General features: G+C 36.2%; 1 protein-coding gene across 3 annotated transcripts in view; it reads right to left on the minus strand.

The window, feature by feature from the left end:
* Positions 1-18,504, minus strand: part of SIK2 (salt inducible kinase 2) — a 129,517-nt gene that overhangs the window by 109,111 nt on the left and 1,902 nt on the right. For all 3 annotated transcript variants that reach the window (XM_065944289.1, XM_065944290.1, XM_065944291.1), the window contains exons 2-3: positions 6,507-6,623; positions 3,724-3,787 (exon numbers count right to left, since the gene is read on the minus strand). In XM_065944289.1, coding sequence (XP_065800361.1) covers positions 3,724-3,787; positions 6,507-6,623 — 181 coding nt within the window. The remainder of the gene's footprint in view (positions 1-3,723; positions 3,788-6,506; positions 6,624-18,504) is intronic.

Genomic DNA, 18,504 nt, shown 5'->3' on the forward strand with positions numbered 1-18,504 from the left:
GTTCTCTCCAGTTTTCTTCTCTCATTTGCTCTTCAACATAGCTTTGGCCAATTCATTCCACCAAAACTGCTCTTACCAAGGGCCAGATACAATGGTTAAACATTGCTCAAGTTCATCAAGTCAGTGATGCCATTCAGCCATCTCATCCTCTGTCGTCCCCTTCTCCTGCCCCCAATCTTTCCCAGCATCAGGTCTTTTCAAATGAGTCAGCTCTTTGCATCAGGTGGCCAAAGTATTGGAGCTTCAGCTTCAGCATCAGTCCTTCCAATGAATATTCAGGACTGATCTTCAGGATTGACTGGTTTGCTCTCCTTGCAGTCCAAGGAACTCTCAAGAGTCTTCTCCAACACCACAGTTCAAAAGCATCAATTCTTCGGTACTCAGCTTTTTGTATAGTCCAACTCTCACATTCATACATGACTACTGGAAAAACCATAGATTTGACTATACAGATCTCTGTTGGCCCACAAGCTCTGGGATGCAACAACAACAACAAAATGTGTGTGTGTGCATATATATATATATATAAATTAGGTGCAATCACTCCCTTGCTCAAATACCTCTCTAATGTTTCTCTAACTGTACTGAAGGTAAGAATCACAGTCCTTACATGGTCTGCAAAGCCCCCAGATCTGCCCCACTGCTGCCTCATTTCTACCTTTCTGATCTTGTCTGACCTTCCCACTGGCCCTGCTTGCTGGCTCTTTCCACTTGCTTGCTGCTTTCCGGTTGCACCGGCCTCCCTGCTGCTCCTTGAACATGCCAAACACACTGCTGCCTCAGTCCCTTTGCATTTACCCTTTCCTCTACTGGGATCACTCTCACGTCCCTACATCTACATGACTCTGCTTTCAAGTCTTGGCTCAAACGTCAGCAAGGCCTTTCCTGACTACTCTATCTCATACCGAAACAACTCTCCCATTCCACATGCCCCCTTCCTTTCTTTCTTATTTTTATAGCATGTACTACCACCTAGTATACTATATACAATTTACTTATTTTGCATATTGTCTCTCTCCCCACAATAAAACATAAGGTTCCTGAGATAAGGAATTTTTGTCTGTTTTCCTTATTGGGGAATTCTTCCCACACAGAAGAGCCTGCAGTATACAATCAGTTTTCAATAAAGATTACTTGAAAGACAATTAACATGGGGCAGCCAGCATTGTAAACTAGACTATTTTGGCTTCAAGCCCACACAATTCAATTAAAACATCAGTTAAGAAGCTTCTAGTTGAAACAAATAGCTAAAGAATTTAAATAACTTGAAGACATAGAAATAATAATAGCTATCCAAAATGAATTGCAGAGAGAAAGAGGAATTTTCTAAATTGAAATCAGTGAGCAGTGGGAGGACTTCAAACAGCCTAATATATGTGTAATTGGAGTTTCTGAAGAAAAGGCCAGAAAAATAATGGCTGAAAATTTTCTGAATTTCATGAAAACTTAACACTCACAAATTTAAGAAGTAACAAACAGTAAACTTAAGAATCATGAAGAAAACCATACAAAGGCACATCATAATCAAACTGCTAAAAACAGTAATAAACAGAAAATCTTAGGAGCAGCCAGGAAAAAAAGGGCACTTTACATACGAGATATAAATGAAAAGATGACAGATTACTTATCAGAAATAACGCAGAAAAGACGAGAGTGGAGCAACGTCTCTAAAGCCCTGAAGGAAAAACGTCAACCCAGAATTACATATCCAGTACAAGTGTTGTTTAAAAACAGACAAAATAAGGATTACTTTAGATACACAAAAGCTGAAAGATTTCATCATCAACAGACCCACTCTATAAGAAATGTTAAATGAAGTCCTTCAGGCAGAAGAAAAACGATGCCAGATAAAAGTACGTATCCAAATAAAGGAATAAAGATGAGAAAACATGCATCCACATTCAGGGATGTGTCAATGGTAACTCCACTAGTAAATGTATGAGTTTTAAAAATATTGAAATCTCTTTAAAACATAATTAACTTTTTAAACAAAAACAATGACACTGCATTTTGTGTTTTGTAAAACAGGTATAAATAAAATGTATGACGAGAAAATAGAGGAAAGGTGTTAGTCAGAAGTATATTATCAAGGACTTCTCTGGTGATCCAGTGATTAAGAATTTGCCTTGCAATGCAGGGGTTATGGGTTCGATCCCTGGTCCAACTAAGATTCCACATGCCATGGGACAACTAGGTTTGTGTGCACAACTGCTGAGCCCACGGCTCCACATGACACAATGAAGGTCTCATGTGCCGCAACAAAGACCTGACATGGCCAGATTAATTAACTAATGAAAAAGGAGAAGTATATTATTTTAAGGTTCTCACTAGTGGTAAAGAACCTGCCTGCCAATGCAGGAGATGCAAGGGGTGTGGGTTTGACCCCTGGATCGGGAAGATCCCCTGGACGAGGAAATGGCAATCCGCTCCAGTATTCTTGCCTGGAAAATCTCATGAACACAGGAGCCTGACAGGCTACAGTCCATGCGGTCGCAAAGAGCTGGACAGGACTGAGTGACTGAGCATAGTAACATATACTATATGTTCAGTGGTGAATATTATTTGAAGTAGTCTGTAAGTTAAAGACTTATGCACGAATGTTGACAGCAATTCATGTGTAGTCGCCAAAAACTGAAGCCAACTGAAATGTCCATCCACACACGAATGGATAAGCAACCTGGGGTGTATTTACAAAATTGGATACAACCTACAATAAAATGAAATGATATGCTGATATGTTCAACTAAATGGACGAATCTGAAAATAATTATACTGAGAGAAAGCAGCCAGATGAAGAAAAGGTACAGGCTACATGAGTACCTTTAAACTGCAGAAGAAATAATCTATAGTGACAGAAAACATGTCAGTGCTTGCCTAGTGGTGAAGTGGGGCAAGAGAGATTTTTACAAAGCATTACAAAGAAACTTCGGGAAGTGACAGTTATCTTGATGGCGGTGATGTTTTCTTTCACACGTATGTCTGAAAACTTGTTAAATTGTTCACATTAAGTACACACAATTTATTGTATGTGAAGTCCTTAATAAAGCTGTTTCAAAAACAATTTTGGACTTAGGTTAAAAAACAAAATATTTAGACTATTTATGGTGTTCTTATTCCATAAAGTAACAATAAAATAGACGAAAGCTAGAACCAATAAAATAGTTATAATTTTTAAGAGTTAGAATGGATCATACAAACCAATTAATCAAATACTTTTTATTAAGAAATAAAGAAACTGTGAGTCCCAGAGAGGTTTAGTGACTTGCAGTATCTACAGCTAAAGTTAACAGTTTACTAAACCGTAAAATCCACAACAGCATGGACTGTTATTTAGGTCACCACTGTATCCCCTACACCTAGTACAATGTCTGAGACATAGTACAAACTCAGTAAATATTTGTTGACCTATCTTTACCCTGTAAAGAAAGTAAAAAGGAAGATAAAAGAATCTCCTTTGCAGTATGACTGAAAGTTTCCCTCAACTTTGATTTTCCAATCTCTTTAATACAAATGAGAGAATTAAGCAATAGCTTTAATACCATAAATATAAGAGAACAAATTATATTCCATATTTTTAGCTTACTGTATATTTTATTATAATACTTTAAAATTTCTAATTCACATTAGCAACTTTTAAGCAAGCAGGAGAATTAATAGAAAATACTCTATTCAAAAAGCTTACTGACATTTTTCAAATTAAAAGATTGAAAGAAATGTGCTTACCAAAAATTTCTCCATTTTTGGCATATTCTGTCACAAGGTACAACATGCTTTTGGTCTCCATTACCTATTGATAAGTAATTCCATATTAGTTTGACAGGAAAAGATTGCTATTTACTACAACATTCTGTGAAATTGTTGTTTAGTCACTAAATCATGTCCAATGCTTTGTGACTCCATGAACTGTAGCTCACCAGGCTATTCTGTCCAGAGGATTTTCCAGGCAAGAATAATGGAATGGGTTGCCATTTCCTTATCTAGGGGATCTTCCTGACCCAGGGATTGAACCTGCGTCTCCTGCACTGGCAGGTGGACTCTTTACTACTGAGCCACCAGGGAAGCCCTCTATGGAATTACCTAAATTAAAACACTAATAAAAGTGTCAAGTTATGAACCATTCAGAAGCTGGTGATGTTTATAAGACTGACAATATCCTTCTCCTAATACTTTTGTGAAAACTCTAGATTGTGCATCTTCCAAATGTGGTTCACAGCCAGCAGCGGCAGCACCGCCCAGATGCCTGTTAGAAACGTAAACTCTCAGACCCCACGCCAGACCTACTGACACAGATTTACACTTTCACCACATTTTCAGGTGACTATCATTCTCATTCAAGTTTGAAAAGTACTGATATAGGTAACAGAAGTTTTGAAGAACAACTTTTTAACCTCCTCACTGACTTTTCTAGCTGTGTTACATGGTAGATTCTGATTAAGAAACGAATAATAAAACAGAGCTGTTAATCTGGCCTGTAACCTAATCTGTCACAGTGTGGTAATCCTCTTACTACACTTTCACATTTTACAAAGTACTGTTATTTTAAAACACTGTTCAAAATCTTCTCCCACAGTTCCACTACAATACATTTTTATTTAAATTAGTTTTTCTAAATCTAGAAAGGAACATACATACTGGCACATGCTGGTAAATGTAATATTTAACTACTATCTACTGAAAGGCTAAAAACCAATTTTGCTCTAACATTCAGATTTAAGACTGTTCCTAAAACAGGCTAGAAAACTAAGGGTTACCTACAATTTGGGTCTAAACAAGTCAGACAGTAAGTTAATGTAACTGATGACTGGAGTTCAAATAAACACAGAATTCTCATGTGAATCATGGCACCTTTTGGTTTGTTGCTTTGTTTATTAATTGAAGTACAGTTGAAGAATCACTGTAGTTTTAACCTCAGTTTGGGGTATGGTTCATCAGACTTCTAAGGATGTGATTAGTTTATTACAAGCACCCTCTTTGGGGAAAAAAAAAAATGCTTAAAGGGAGAAGTACTCTGATATAAATTTGATCTAAGAGGCCCTCCGCAGTTTTAGAAGCTTAGGAATTGTTTTGAGTGGCACATACACCATAGTGTCTCATTCTCAGTTAACAGAAATGCTCTCCAACAGTCTCCACAGGTTTAAACTTGAAATCTCTCTCAATAAAGCCAAATATGTGTATGTATGTATGTATACACATAAATGTATATGTAGATGTACTTATGAATATATACATGCAGAGACACAAACTGTACACTTGTGGCATTTTATAAATACATACGTTATAAAAGGAACACAAGGAGATAAATAAAAAAGATAAACAGAACTGGAAGTTCTAATTTTTTTTACTATACCCCGAGGTACACTAGTGCTAACCACTCTGAGTGCAGAGCATAGTGTCCTGGATGTCCCAGGGGGTGCTGGTGGTGCCAGTGCCTGCATTGACGCCCGTCAATGCAGGAGATGTAAGAGACGCGGGTTCGATCCCTGGGTCAGAAAGACGCCCAGGAGGAGGGCACGGCAACCCACTCCAGTATTCTTGCCTGGAGAATCCCATGGACAGAGGAGCCTGGTGGGCTACAGTCCATGGGGTCACAAAGAGTCGGACGTGACTGAAGTGACTTAGCATGCATGCAAGCAAAAGCGTGCTAACACTAGCTCACTGAAGGAAAAAAAAGGCTCTGACTTTTAAACCAATTTCTGCAGTGTAAAAATACTCCTACCATCACTGATTTTGAGCTATGAGCAGGTTAACTGACTCACAGAACTTCTGAAAATCTGACAATCAGCTCCCACAGCAAGTACAGGCTGAGCACGGCACATCTCTAAGGTCACACACTGCACTTTGGAGAGCGAAGTCACAGGCTAACAAGCACACTGTAACATTTTAGCTTAAAAATAGTTTTCTAATATAAAAACTCTAAATATTAATGAATAGAAATATAAAAAGTTTTGTATTACATTACCATTCTTAAACATAAATTACTCTTTAGAAATCTGAGGAAAATCTTCCTTTTAAAAAACATGGCTTACACTTGAAACTCACGCAGTTTATTTTATGAAAATTATATCTTAGTAAGGTTAATTTTTTTTAAATGAATGATTTGTTTTACCTGATAAAAGAACCTTCCCTCAAATAAAGACTTCACTTTAGGTATTATAATGTATGTCACTAAGTAATAGTCTATTTTAGCCTTTGTAGTTCATATAACATAAACAGCATTATTTTTTAAATAAGCAAAACTGTTGTATCCATTAAACCACCCACCACCAAAATCCAGCAACTACAGACTTTGAAATTAAATAACTTACAGTCTGAGAGACAACTTAAAATTAAGCTGGTAGTTTTTATTTCCTGATTTTTAAATATAGAGAAATGGAAGTATTCATATTAATAAAAGCATATAATTATCTTTTTAGAGACTGAAAAAACTAACATAAAAGAGAAAAATGATGATGTAAAATAGGATATTGAATGTGAGAAGCATGGAGAAGTATAAAGTTAAGTCATACCTGATAAAGTTTGATTATGTGAGGGTGGTCTAACAGTTTCATTATTTTTACTTCTCGGTAGATTTTCTCAAGGTTCACTTCATCCAGCTGAGATTTATCTATTATTTTTATCGCCACCTGCATCCCAGACACAAATAAATACAATTAGTATACAATGGTTAACATTTTCCAGTTATAAATTTTTAAAATAAATGACATTAAGACTCTACCAGTAGGTAGGGCCCCATGACAATGATAACTAGCTTAAATTCAATGCTCATTCATGCATTTTACTATGTCTCAAACATCTGCCATGTATGAGGCGCTGTGGCAGATTTTGTTTGGGAGTGTTTTTAATGTGGTATGATGAATAACCCTTTATAGCTTTATTTTAATGTGTTATGAAGAATTACCCTTTAAAGTTTTACTTTAATAAAACATAATTCTCTTTCAGTACAACTGTTAACTCCTTACTCCATTTAAAAACTGAAGAAATAAAATCTCAGCAATTTCAATGAGTTGTCATCTCATTGCAAAGTACCTATAAACAAATCATCAACCAAATAGAAGATAGTTTCTATGATAACTGAAATACAATTTGTCTAAAAAAGGAAATGACAGGTTCCAAAGCATACAGACTTACTTTTCTGGAAAAAAAAAACCTAAGTATAAATAATTAAAATCCAACTACTTTAAAAATGCCAATTAGATTAAATTTTATTTTAAAAATCAAGTGCAAAACTTCAAATGTTAGTAATTATATGAAATTTGTATTGAAAGGAATCTGATTTTCAAAAAACATGGCCTCTTCCTGTCATAGCTAGACAGAATAATATGAAGGAGATGCATCTGAAAGTGAATAACTAGGCAGTCATAAAACAACAACTGTGCAATTTTTTTCATGGAACCAAAAAAAATTTTTTTTTTAATTCAGTAGGCATATAGTTAGGAAATAGGTCATTCTGATTTAAATAAAACTTTCAGATAACTGGGAACGACCCAAACTTAATTATAGTAAGTTCTGAAGAAATTTTGAAATGTACTTCACATTCTACCCAAAGTATTCTGAACATGATTCAGGTTTTATGTTGCTGTTTTAGGATAATTTTTAGTATCAATTCTTGTATTGCTGGCTTCCCAGGTGGCACTAGTGGTGAAGAGCCTGCCTGCCAATGCAGGAGACATAAGAGCTGTGGGTTCGATCCCTGGGTCAGGAAGATGCCCTGGAGGAGGGTATGGCAACCCACTCCAGTATTATGGCCTGGAGAGTCCCAAGGACAGAGAAGCTCGGTGGGCCACAGTCCGGAGAATCACACAGAGTTGCACAGGACTGAAGTGACGCAGCACAACACTCATTTTATTGCCATAACATTAATAGTTCAGTACTCCTAAAAAGTAACCAAGATAATGGGCTCAACTTGTCAATTCACTGATTTGAATTCACTAGGCTGATTCCTTGCTGGCTCACACAGTAAAGCGTCTGCGCACAAGGCAGGAGACCCAGGTTCAATTCCTGGGTCGGGAAGATCTCCTGGACAAGGAAATGGCAACCCACTCCAGTATTCTTGCCTGGAAAATCCCATGGACAGAGGAGCCTGGTAGGCTACAGTCCATGGGGTTGCAAAGAGTCAGACACAACTGAGCAACTTCACTTTCACTTATACTTTTGTCAATTCACTTAATTCCCTTCAGTTCAGTTCAGTTGCTCTGTCGTGTCTGATTCTTTGCGATCCCATGAATCGCAGCACGCCAGGCTTCCCTGTCCATCACCAACTCCCGGAGTTTACTCAAACTCATGCCCATTGAGTTGGTGATGCCATCCAGCCATCTCATCCTCTGTCATCCCCTTCTCCTCCTGCCCCCAATCCCTCCCAGCATCAGGGTCTTCTCCAATGAGTCAACTCTTCACATGAGGTGGCCAAAGTACTGGAGTTTCAGTTTCAGCATCAGTCCTTCCAATGAACACCCAGGACTGATCTCCTTTAGGATGGACTGGTTGGATCCTTGCAGTCCAAGGGACTCTCAAGAGTCTTCTCCAACACCACAGCTCAAAAGCATCAATTCTTCGGCGCTCAGCTTTCTTCACAGTCCAACTCTCACATCCATACATGACTACTGGAAAAACCACAGCCTTGACTAGATGGACCTTTGTTGGCAAAGTAATGTCTTTGCTTTTTAATATGCTATCTAGGTTGGTCATAACTTTCCTTCCAAGGAGTAGGCGTCTTTTAATTTCATGGCTGCAGTCACCATCTGCACTGATTTTGGAGGCCCCCCGCCAAATAAAGTCTGACACTGTTTCCACTGTCTCTCCATCTATTTCCCATGAAGTGATGGGACCAGATGCCATGATCTTAGTTTTCTGAATGTGAGCTTTAAGCCAACTTTTTCACTCTCCACTTTCACTTTCATCCAGAGGCTTTTTAGTTCCTCTTCACTTTCTGCCATAAGGGTGGTGTCATCTGCATATTGAGGTTACTGATATTTCTCCTGGCAGTCTTGATTCCAGTTTGTGCTTCTTCCAGCCCAGCATTTCTCATGATGTACTCTGCATATAAGTTAAATAAGCAGGGTGACAATATACAGCCTTGACATACTCCTTTTCCTATTTGGAACCAGTCTGTTGTTCCATGTCCAGTTCTAACTGTTGCTTCCTGACATGCATAGTTTTCTCAAGAGGCAGGTCAGATGGTCTGGTATTCCCATCTCTTTCAGAATTTTCCACAGTGTATTGTGATCCACACAGTCAAAGCCTTTGGCATAGTCAATAAAGCAGAAATAGATGTTTTTCTGGAACTCTCGTGCTTTTTCGATGACCCAGCGGATGTTGAAAATTTGATCTCTGGTTCCTCTGCCTTTTCTAAAACCAGCTTGAACATCTGGAAGCTCACAGTTCACGTATTGTTGAAGCCTGGTTTGGAGAATTTTGAGCATTACTTTACTAGCATGTGAGATGAGTGCAATTGTGTGGTAGTTTGAGCATTCTTTGGGATTGCCTTTGCGATTGGAACGAAAACTGACCTTTTCCAGTCCTGTGGCCACTGCTGAGTTTTCCAAATTTGCTGGCATATTGAGTGCAGCACTTTCACAGCATCATCTTTCAGGATTGGAAATAGCTCAACTGGAATTCCATCACCTCCACTAGCTTTGTTCGTAGTGATGCTTTCTAAGGCCCACTTGACGTCACATTCCAGGATGTCTGGCTCTAGGTGAGTGATCACACCATCGTGATTATCTGGGTCGTGAAGATCTTTTTTTGTACAGTTCTTCTGTGTATTCTTGCCACCTCCTCTTAATATCTTCTGCTTCTGTTAGGTCCATACCATTTCTGTCCTTTATTGAGCCCATCTTTGCATGAAATGTTTCCTTGGTATCTCTTTCTTGAAGAGATCTCTAGTCTTTCCCATTCTGTTGATTTCCTTAATTCCCTTAGACTCCTGTTAATACAGTTAGTTCTTTCTTCTTCCCTTACAGCTCTCTGACCTGTGCTGTTAAAGTCCTACTGTAAGGTTTATTTCTTACCTTTCCTATTGCTATTTTGCTGTCCATAGCTTGTTGCCTAATTTGAATTAACTGTAACTCATAGAACTCAAGCTTCCCAAGAGAAGTCAGATTACTAAAATATAATGGGTAAAATTAAATTTATTGCCTAAGAAGAAAGGCAGTAGCTCCTTCTTTAGGCAGTAAAGTTTGCAGGTTTTGTGATAGTTTCATTATGTTTGGCGGAGAAGGCAATAAGGCAATACCCCAGTACTCTTGCCAGGAAAATCCCATGGCCGGAGGAGCCTGGTAGGCTGCAGTCCATGGGGTCCTAAACAGTCGGACACGACTGAGCGACTTCACTTTCACTTTTCACTTTGATGCATTGGAGAAGGAAATGGCAACCACTCCAGTGTTCTTGTCTGGAGAATCCCAGGGATGGTGGAGTCTGGTGGGCTGCCATCTATGGGGTTGCACAGAGTCGGACATGACTGAAGCGACTTGGCAGCAGCAGCAGCATTATGTTTGGTGGTATTTTATTTATTCCCATGATCAAAATATTCTAGGAAGTAAGAATGCTAGATGAGTGACTGGTTAATATTGTACTTACTATTAGGAACATTATTGAACCACCTCAAATCTAAATCTTTAAGGTGACCCCCTTCACCCAATTAACAGTATGACAGAATACAGTATTATCAGTTATTTTGGGTAACCTTGGGTAAAAGCTGTCAGATAAAAGGATAAGTGTATATTTTAATATCCTCAATACTCATTAGGAAGGTAAGATGGAGGTTTACAGACATGCATATTTTGAAGAAAATTTCTTGCCCTACAATTTTTGGAGTGCATCTAGATATCAGCAGTCCCTCCCCAACAAAAAAACTTTTATAATGAAATGGGTCATAAATATCTATTAAACAGAAAAAAAATAATAAATAGAAAGGAATCATGTTTTAAAAAATTTTTGCATGATTACTGTCATTAAGAAATTTATTATATATAACATCTTGAGCATCATATTTAATGTTCAAGAAAAAGTTTAAATACTAAATACCAATTAAAGTAAGGTATTATCAAAAGGATATCTCCTTTTTGACACTCTTCTGGAATCTTAAGAGGTAAGATAAATTTTATTTCATTTATTTCTCAATTTTTTGAAGTAAATGGAACAAGCAGTACACTCATGAGTTGATGAAACTGAGGTTGAAAAGATATTCTACAAAGTTCTTAAAGCTCAAGTGAATTAATGGGGGGAAAAAGTCACAGGCCTCCTAACTTCAAGTTTCATCTTTTCACTATTCATTGAGCATGTTATTCACACATTTATTGAGCAGCTGCTGTATGCCTGTAATTATGCCTAGGATATAAAAATGAACAAGATCTGATTCCCACCTTCAAAGAACTTAATAGGTCTATGAGGAAAGGGGGAAGACATTTTGGAAAACAAATTTTATGAACAAACAAACAAACAAAAATCTGCATTTGGGGATTTCCCCAATGTTGTATGAAATTCCGAATTTACAAAAGAGTTGTGCTCCACTAGCTCATTATAAAGGTGTTTAAGAACTTAGATTTCTGGGAACTTCCTTTTTGCATCCCTTCTCTACTTAGTTCCAAACATAGTACCAAGGACAAAATCTGCATGGTCACAACAAAGTCATGCAAGGAACTCTAAAAATCAAAGTATCTTTTCTTTGTTGTTGCTCATCTAAACTGGGGCTTCCCCAGTAGCTCAGCAGTAAAGAATCTGCCTGCAATGCAGGAGACACAGATTCAATCCTTGGGTCAGGAAGATCCCCTGAAGAAGGAATTGGCAACCACTCCAGTATTCTTTGGAAAAGACCCCAAGACTGGGGAAAGCTGAGGGCAGAAGGAGGTGACAGAGGATGAGATGTTTGGATGGCATCATCAACTCAATGGACATGAGTTTGAGCAAACTCTAGGAGATAGTGAAGGACAGGGAAGCTTGGTGTGCTGCAGTTCACGGGGTCACAAAGAGTAGGACATGACTGAGTGACTGAACAACAACCAGTATTCTTGCCTGGAGAAGCCCATGGACAGCGGAGCCTGGTGGGCTATAGAACACGGGGTCGCATAGGGCTGGATAGGACTGAGCGACTGAGCGCTAATCCCTAATTATGCATGCAATATCTTTTAAAAAAACCTTCAGTGAATTTATACAGCAATAAAAAAATTAGTATTGCTTCTGTTGGGATACAAAAGGAAAGTTTTCTATGTAACTTTGGAAACTAGGATAATTACTATCAACTAAATCTCATGTAAAGCAGCAACACTGGATATTCAGTCTCATAAACAGGGAAATGTATATACATCTAACAAAATGTTACATGACAACTAAATCTCAAAAACTATTTTTCACTTATTGATAAAGATGAAAAAGTGAACACCCTTGTGAGCTGATGTTCAATGAGATGGCCATATATATATATTGCTTGTAGGAATATGAAATTGATTATAATTTTTCTGTAAGGTAATCTGGCAGTCTTTACCAAGAACCTTAAAAATCATCCATCCTATTTAGAAATTATCTGCAGGAAATAATCTGAAATGATGATCAAGATTTATGTGTCAATATATTCAAGAGTATTGTTTATAATGTAAAAGGCAGAAACAATAATTGGGAAATCATTACATGACTTATGGTGTATTATGACTATTACATAGCTTTTAAAATAGTTCCTTTTAACAATATGAAGAATGATGAGACTAAAATATTAAATAAAAAATGAGACTATCAGTGCAGTTTCAACACAAAGTGTACATAGAAAAAGACCAATAAAAACTAGATATAAATATGACGAAAATGTTATCAGTGGGTGAAAAATCATGATTTTATTTTCCTGATTTACTTTTCAGTGCAATTTTTCTTCAATGAGCATGAATTACTTTTCTAATTAGAAAAAATGAAAAGTGAATTAGCTGTATTTATTTATACAGGCTAACTTCTCCATCTGTGAAATATTGGTCATTTTCATTTTCTTGTTTTCTAAGTTCTCTATAAGTAGTTATATTATTTAATAAGATTTAAATCTTAATTATGAAGAAAAATGTTTCCAACAAGATTAAGTTAAAAAAACATGTAAACACAACAACTATGTAAAATACAAATTTGCAAGAAGACAAAAGGATTAAATATAAGATCAGAAATGAAATAGTGTTCAGCTGATGAATAAAAGGGATTTTTTTCATTTTTCAAAATGTAATTTAATAGTACGAGTTCACTTTCTGATACTTTAAAAAAATGATTTCACTTCTCATAGAAGATATATTAATTTCTTGCACTTAAAGAAACCACACACAAAACTGGTTTTGGGGGACTTTACAAAGAAGTTATACAATAAAGTTATTCTTCTAATGAAAAATCAGAAGGCATGAATAAATGTTTGCTGTCTCAGGTAACATCTGCTTCAGTGTTATTTACTACTGACACACTAATTATACATTGTTCTTCTGAAATACCAAGTAGCAAAATCCTTACCATATAGTGAGACCTTTGAAATTAAAACATAAGCACACTTTTCAAGCTCACACATCAAACCACAGGTAGAATCTGAACATACCAGTCTATCATTTGATTGAATAGTGACTGTGATTGAATGGTCTACAATGAAACGGTTTCTGAAAACAATAAAAGTCAGTAGTAAATGGAGTTCTCCAGTTACCCTTTAAGAATAAATACATTTAACTTTTTTCCCAATTTAAAATTTGACTTGTAATAAACACATACTCCTTGACCCAAGAATTCCACTGCCATGGGATTATTCTGAGGAAATAATCAGATAGATGCACAAGATGTATGTAACATGATTGTTTTCTGAAATGCTATTTTAGAAAGAGAAATAGCAAGGGAGAGGAATGATCTAAATATTCAACAGGAATTTATTAAAATAAAATATAGACTGTCAAATTCAAGGATACTATTTAACCGTGATTTAGACATTTTTCTGTAACCTTGGGGAAATGTTAACAAACATATTAAGTAAAAAACACAGATTTTAAGTATAGGTGACATCAATTTTATTACATATGTATAAAATATGTGTGAATAGCTAAGAGGATATGAACCAAATATTAAGTGGCTGTCTCTTGGTCTGGATGGTGGAATTAAAATAAGAATATTTTTATTTTCTTCTTCAAGTTTTTCAACAATGTCTACAAAGAACATGTAAATATTTTGCAATTGGGGAAAAACACATAAATACCATGTTTACTTTGAAAAAGAAAAAACAAATTTTAGCATCAATTTTCAGTTTAATTCATCCAAGATTCATCTCTTAACCTGTTTAAAGGATTTTTAAAATGAAAAGTTTCTGATGAAATTCCCAAATGTAACTGTCTTTCATTCTTGTAATTATCTCAAACTGGATATATGGGCCTTTTCTCTTTGAGGGGCGGGAAAGCATTGTCCACAAATGTCCTGCATAAAGAACTTTTACCTAAATAACATATTTCAAATATATGGAGGTGGAAGGTAGAAGAGGTACATTAAAAAGGAAAGAAAGAAATCTTAATGAATTTCTGGAACCCATTTGGTTCCAAGGAAGTGAATCTGCCATCAGCACTGGCCATGAATCAAATATCATCATGTGAATCGAGGAATCAAGGCCAATTTCAGTTATTTCCAAATAAATGTTTTCTTAATTGCCTGAGACAGAATTTCCCAGTGGAATTAAAAGCAGAATGCATTAAATTCTGGTAAGCATTTCTACAGAATATGAACATTTATACAACTTATTTTCCACATTTGTCCCCCCTTTCGCTCCCAAAGAAAGATCATTTTGAACAATATTTTGCAGAATAAACGTCAAATTTTACTTGTCTGGGTACCAAGAAACTAGAGAACAATTTCAAGCAAAACATATATGTTCCATGAAAAATCTAATTTTTATTTCAACACACAATTAAAGAGCATACATAGACTTAGTTACAAATATTAGTGATTAAATTATTTGGTAACAATTCCTCTTGTTGAACATAGTATAGCTGCTTCTTGACATCTGGACTATTTCACAGAACAAGATTAATAATATCAAGAGTACAGAGAGCAGTCTTAAAATTTTAAAGCAAAATATAAAACTCAAATGTATTAAAAAAACTGAGTTATCCTCTTCAAGAAATTCCATAATCAGGGAGTAACATGCTCTTCTCTTGTTTCTACCGTTGCTCTAAAAATGCAATTTTGTACTTTAACTATTTGGAAAGCTTTAAAAATACTTACATTTTAAGGTAGTACTAGTCTACAAATTATGCCTAAATATAAAAGCCCCCAAGCACACAAAGAATTGTTTTCAGTGAAAAAAAAAGCAGTTTTCCAATGTCCTTGCTATCACTTTTATATTCCAGATTTTTAAAATAAGTAATACCTGCATGCCATTTCAATAAAGTAATTTTCAGAACCTGTATGAAATATATTTAAGATCCCATGGACCACACATTTAAAGGCTCTTTAGCCAAGCAAAACAAGAGGTATGGTATTGCTGCTGCTGTTGCTAAGTCGCTTCAGTCGTGTCCGACTCTGTGCGACCCCATAGACGGCGGCCCACCAGGCTCGCCCGTCCCTGGGATTCTCCAGGCAAGAACACTGGAGTGGGTTGCCAATTCCTTCTCCAATGCATGAAAGAAAAAATGAAAGCAAAGTCACTCAGTAGTGTCCAACTCTTAGCGACCCCATGGACTGCAGCCTACCAGGCTCCTCCGTCCATGGAATTTTCCAGGCGAGAGTACTGGAGTGGGGTGCCATTGCCTTCCCCAGTATGGTATTGAGGAAAACAATTATCTATTACAGAAATGGTCTGAAAATAACTAATGATGCTTAACTTTGGGTGGTAATATTATCGTTTATTCTTTTTATTTAGCTACACTTCTTAAAATGTTTGATAATAAACATGATAGATTTGATAACAGAAATACATTATTTTTTAATGTAAAAATAAAACCTTCTCACTTGGTAATTTCCCTTCTAGGAATTTACCTCCAATCACTCCTTCCTAAAATAACTGAGAATGCAGATACAGAGTTATATACATAAAAATACACTGCAAATTATTGCTTGTAAATGAAAACTTAAACCTGTATAATGGTAAATAAGAAAACTGTTAAGTACAACAGGCTTTATCTACAAGGAAGAACACTATGCAGCTATTAAACAAGTTTAAGGGGCTTCCCTGGTGGCTCAGGTATGAAGCCAATGAACTGCCAACAAAGGAGACACGGGTTCGATCCCTGATCCCGGAAGATCCCTCATGCCGCGGAGCAACTAAGCCAGGGTGCAACAACTCTGGAGCCTGTGCTATAGAGAGCCTGGGAACTGCACCTGCTGAAGCCCCCACGCCCCGGAGCCTGTACCCCGCAGTAAGGGAAGCCACCGCAATGAGAGGGCCACACACTGCAACTAGACACGCGCCCCTGCTCCCCGCAAACCGAGAGAGCCTGTGCAGCAATGAAGATCCAGCACAGTCAAAAAGAAAGAAAAAAGTAAATGTTAAGATGTTTAATAAAGTTATACATAAGAAGCAAAATGTTGAGGCTATAATGATAAGTGGAAAAAAGGATCAAGTTTATATAAGTGTATCTACCATGTGATATCATCTACGGAAAAAATGCATTAAAAAAAGACTAGAGGGAAATATGCCATAATGTTAATGATTTATTTCTATTGAGGGAGGAATTACACATGTACTTTTTTGTTTACTATATTCTTTGTATTTTCTACAGTAAGACTATATTCATTTAACAGTAAGAGACAAAAATATTTAAGGGCACAAATGACTTTTCTGAAATCTTACTTGATGGCCAATAAAAGACAACAAAAAACTAGTCATACGCTTAGTTAGAAGGAAAAAGTTCTTTACGAGTGCAGTATTAATAAAATACACTTCTCAAGGACACTCAAAGCATAGCAAACTAGCAACCATGACTGCCTAAAATAGTTTAACAGTCTAAATGCTACTATTCTTTTCCATTATGTTAATTTTATAAAATTAGCTACTCTAATTCATAAATCACAAACCAATACTACAAAGGTTTTATGAAGTAGTATACTAAGAAGCTGGGTTCTATCACCACCTGCCTTCCCTTTTGTGTGTAAAATTTACACAGAGATCTAACATGAGAACACTGCTTCAGATGATGATGCAATTGTATTTCTTAAACAATGTCAAGCTATTTGATATATTAGACCAAAATGAAGATCTCTCTTGTCAACTGATTTTTTTTTCCACCTAAACAGCAAACAGTCTTGGATATCCCAAGCTCTGTAAAAATACATCATTTTGGAGATACGAAACAAGAGACAGAGAAAAGTCAATTTAAAAAAACGGGGGTGCCCAAGTGCTCATTAAATATTTAAACTAAACCCTAAAAATTGCCTGATATTCAAACTTCAGAAAAAAGACCTCTACATTTTAAAACACACAAACTTACATTGATGATAGTGCATACTATATTGAAGAAACTTTTCTAAGCAGTAAGTATAATCATGATATTTTGCTAATATTGTTCTTTATGCCATATTAATTGTTCTCGCTGTAATTAGTATGTTCAGCAATGAGAAACTCAAATGATGTTAAATAACACTTTAAAGTTTCTACTATCCATATTATAATATCTGAGGAAGTTATTGTGCTTACCAAAGATAAACATTCAGTGAATAAAAACAACAAATACTGCTTTAAAAATCCTCATTAACAAATAGCATACTACAGTAAGAAACAACTGTATCTGTGCTAAATAATTCTTAAGACAAATTACCACAAAAGTTCAGAGTAACTTTAAAAAACTTGAGATTTACAGGAACTTTTCTCTTTATTAAAGTCTTGCTGTTTCCCTCACTCCTCTTATCTGTAACACCTCCAGTTACACCAAATTACCACACTCACACTCACCCATCTTAAACTTCATACTTTATTCTTTTTATATGTTAAGAACACCTTCTTTAGAAAAAGCAACAGTAGATGGGTTCTATGTACTAGAAAGTTAGCTTTTACCTGAAATGATTTTACAAATGTAAACCACGCACACAGTTCAGGATCTGAGCTTTTACGTGAAATGATTTTACAAATGTAAACCACGCACACAGTTCAGGATCTGAGTGCTCTTTCTTGATCTGACCTGTGCCTTCAATTACAAATGCCTTGATCTCACCGATAGCCAAACCATGATACTACTCCACACTGCCCCCTAGCTCTACGAGAGAGATCAGTTTAAAAGTAACACGGTTTGAGATGACAACCTCAAGAAAAAGTGTCAGTCACTTATAGCTCTACTTAAGTAATTCTTAAGTAGATACTATATACTACTGTATACCAAATACTAATAAGTAACAGCTGACAAATCTTTCAACTAACACTGATAAGAACTGATGAGAAAAAAAATAATATGAGCTGATGGGCTTGGAATTCAACCACTAGAGTTCGAAAGTTCTGTAGAAGCTCTTCCTAACTATGAAATCTGTTTAGTTTTTGGAGTCGTTAAGCAAGGACTTATACAAAAATACATATTAAAAATGTCTTCTTTT

The sequence above is a fragment of the Muntiacus reevesi genome, chromosome 9, assembly GCF_963930625.1.
Source record: "Muntiacus reevesi chromosome 9, mMunRee1.1, whole genome shotgun sequence".
Classification (NCBI taxonomy): domain Eukaryota; kingdom Metazoa; phylum Chordata; class Mammalia; order Artiodactyla; family Cervidae; genus Muntiacus; species Muntiacus reevesi.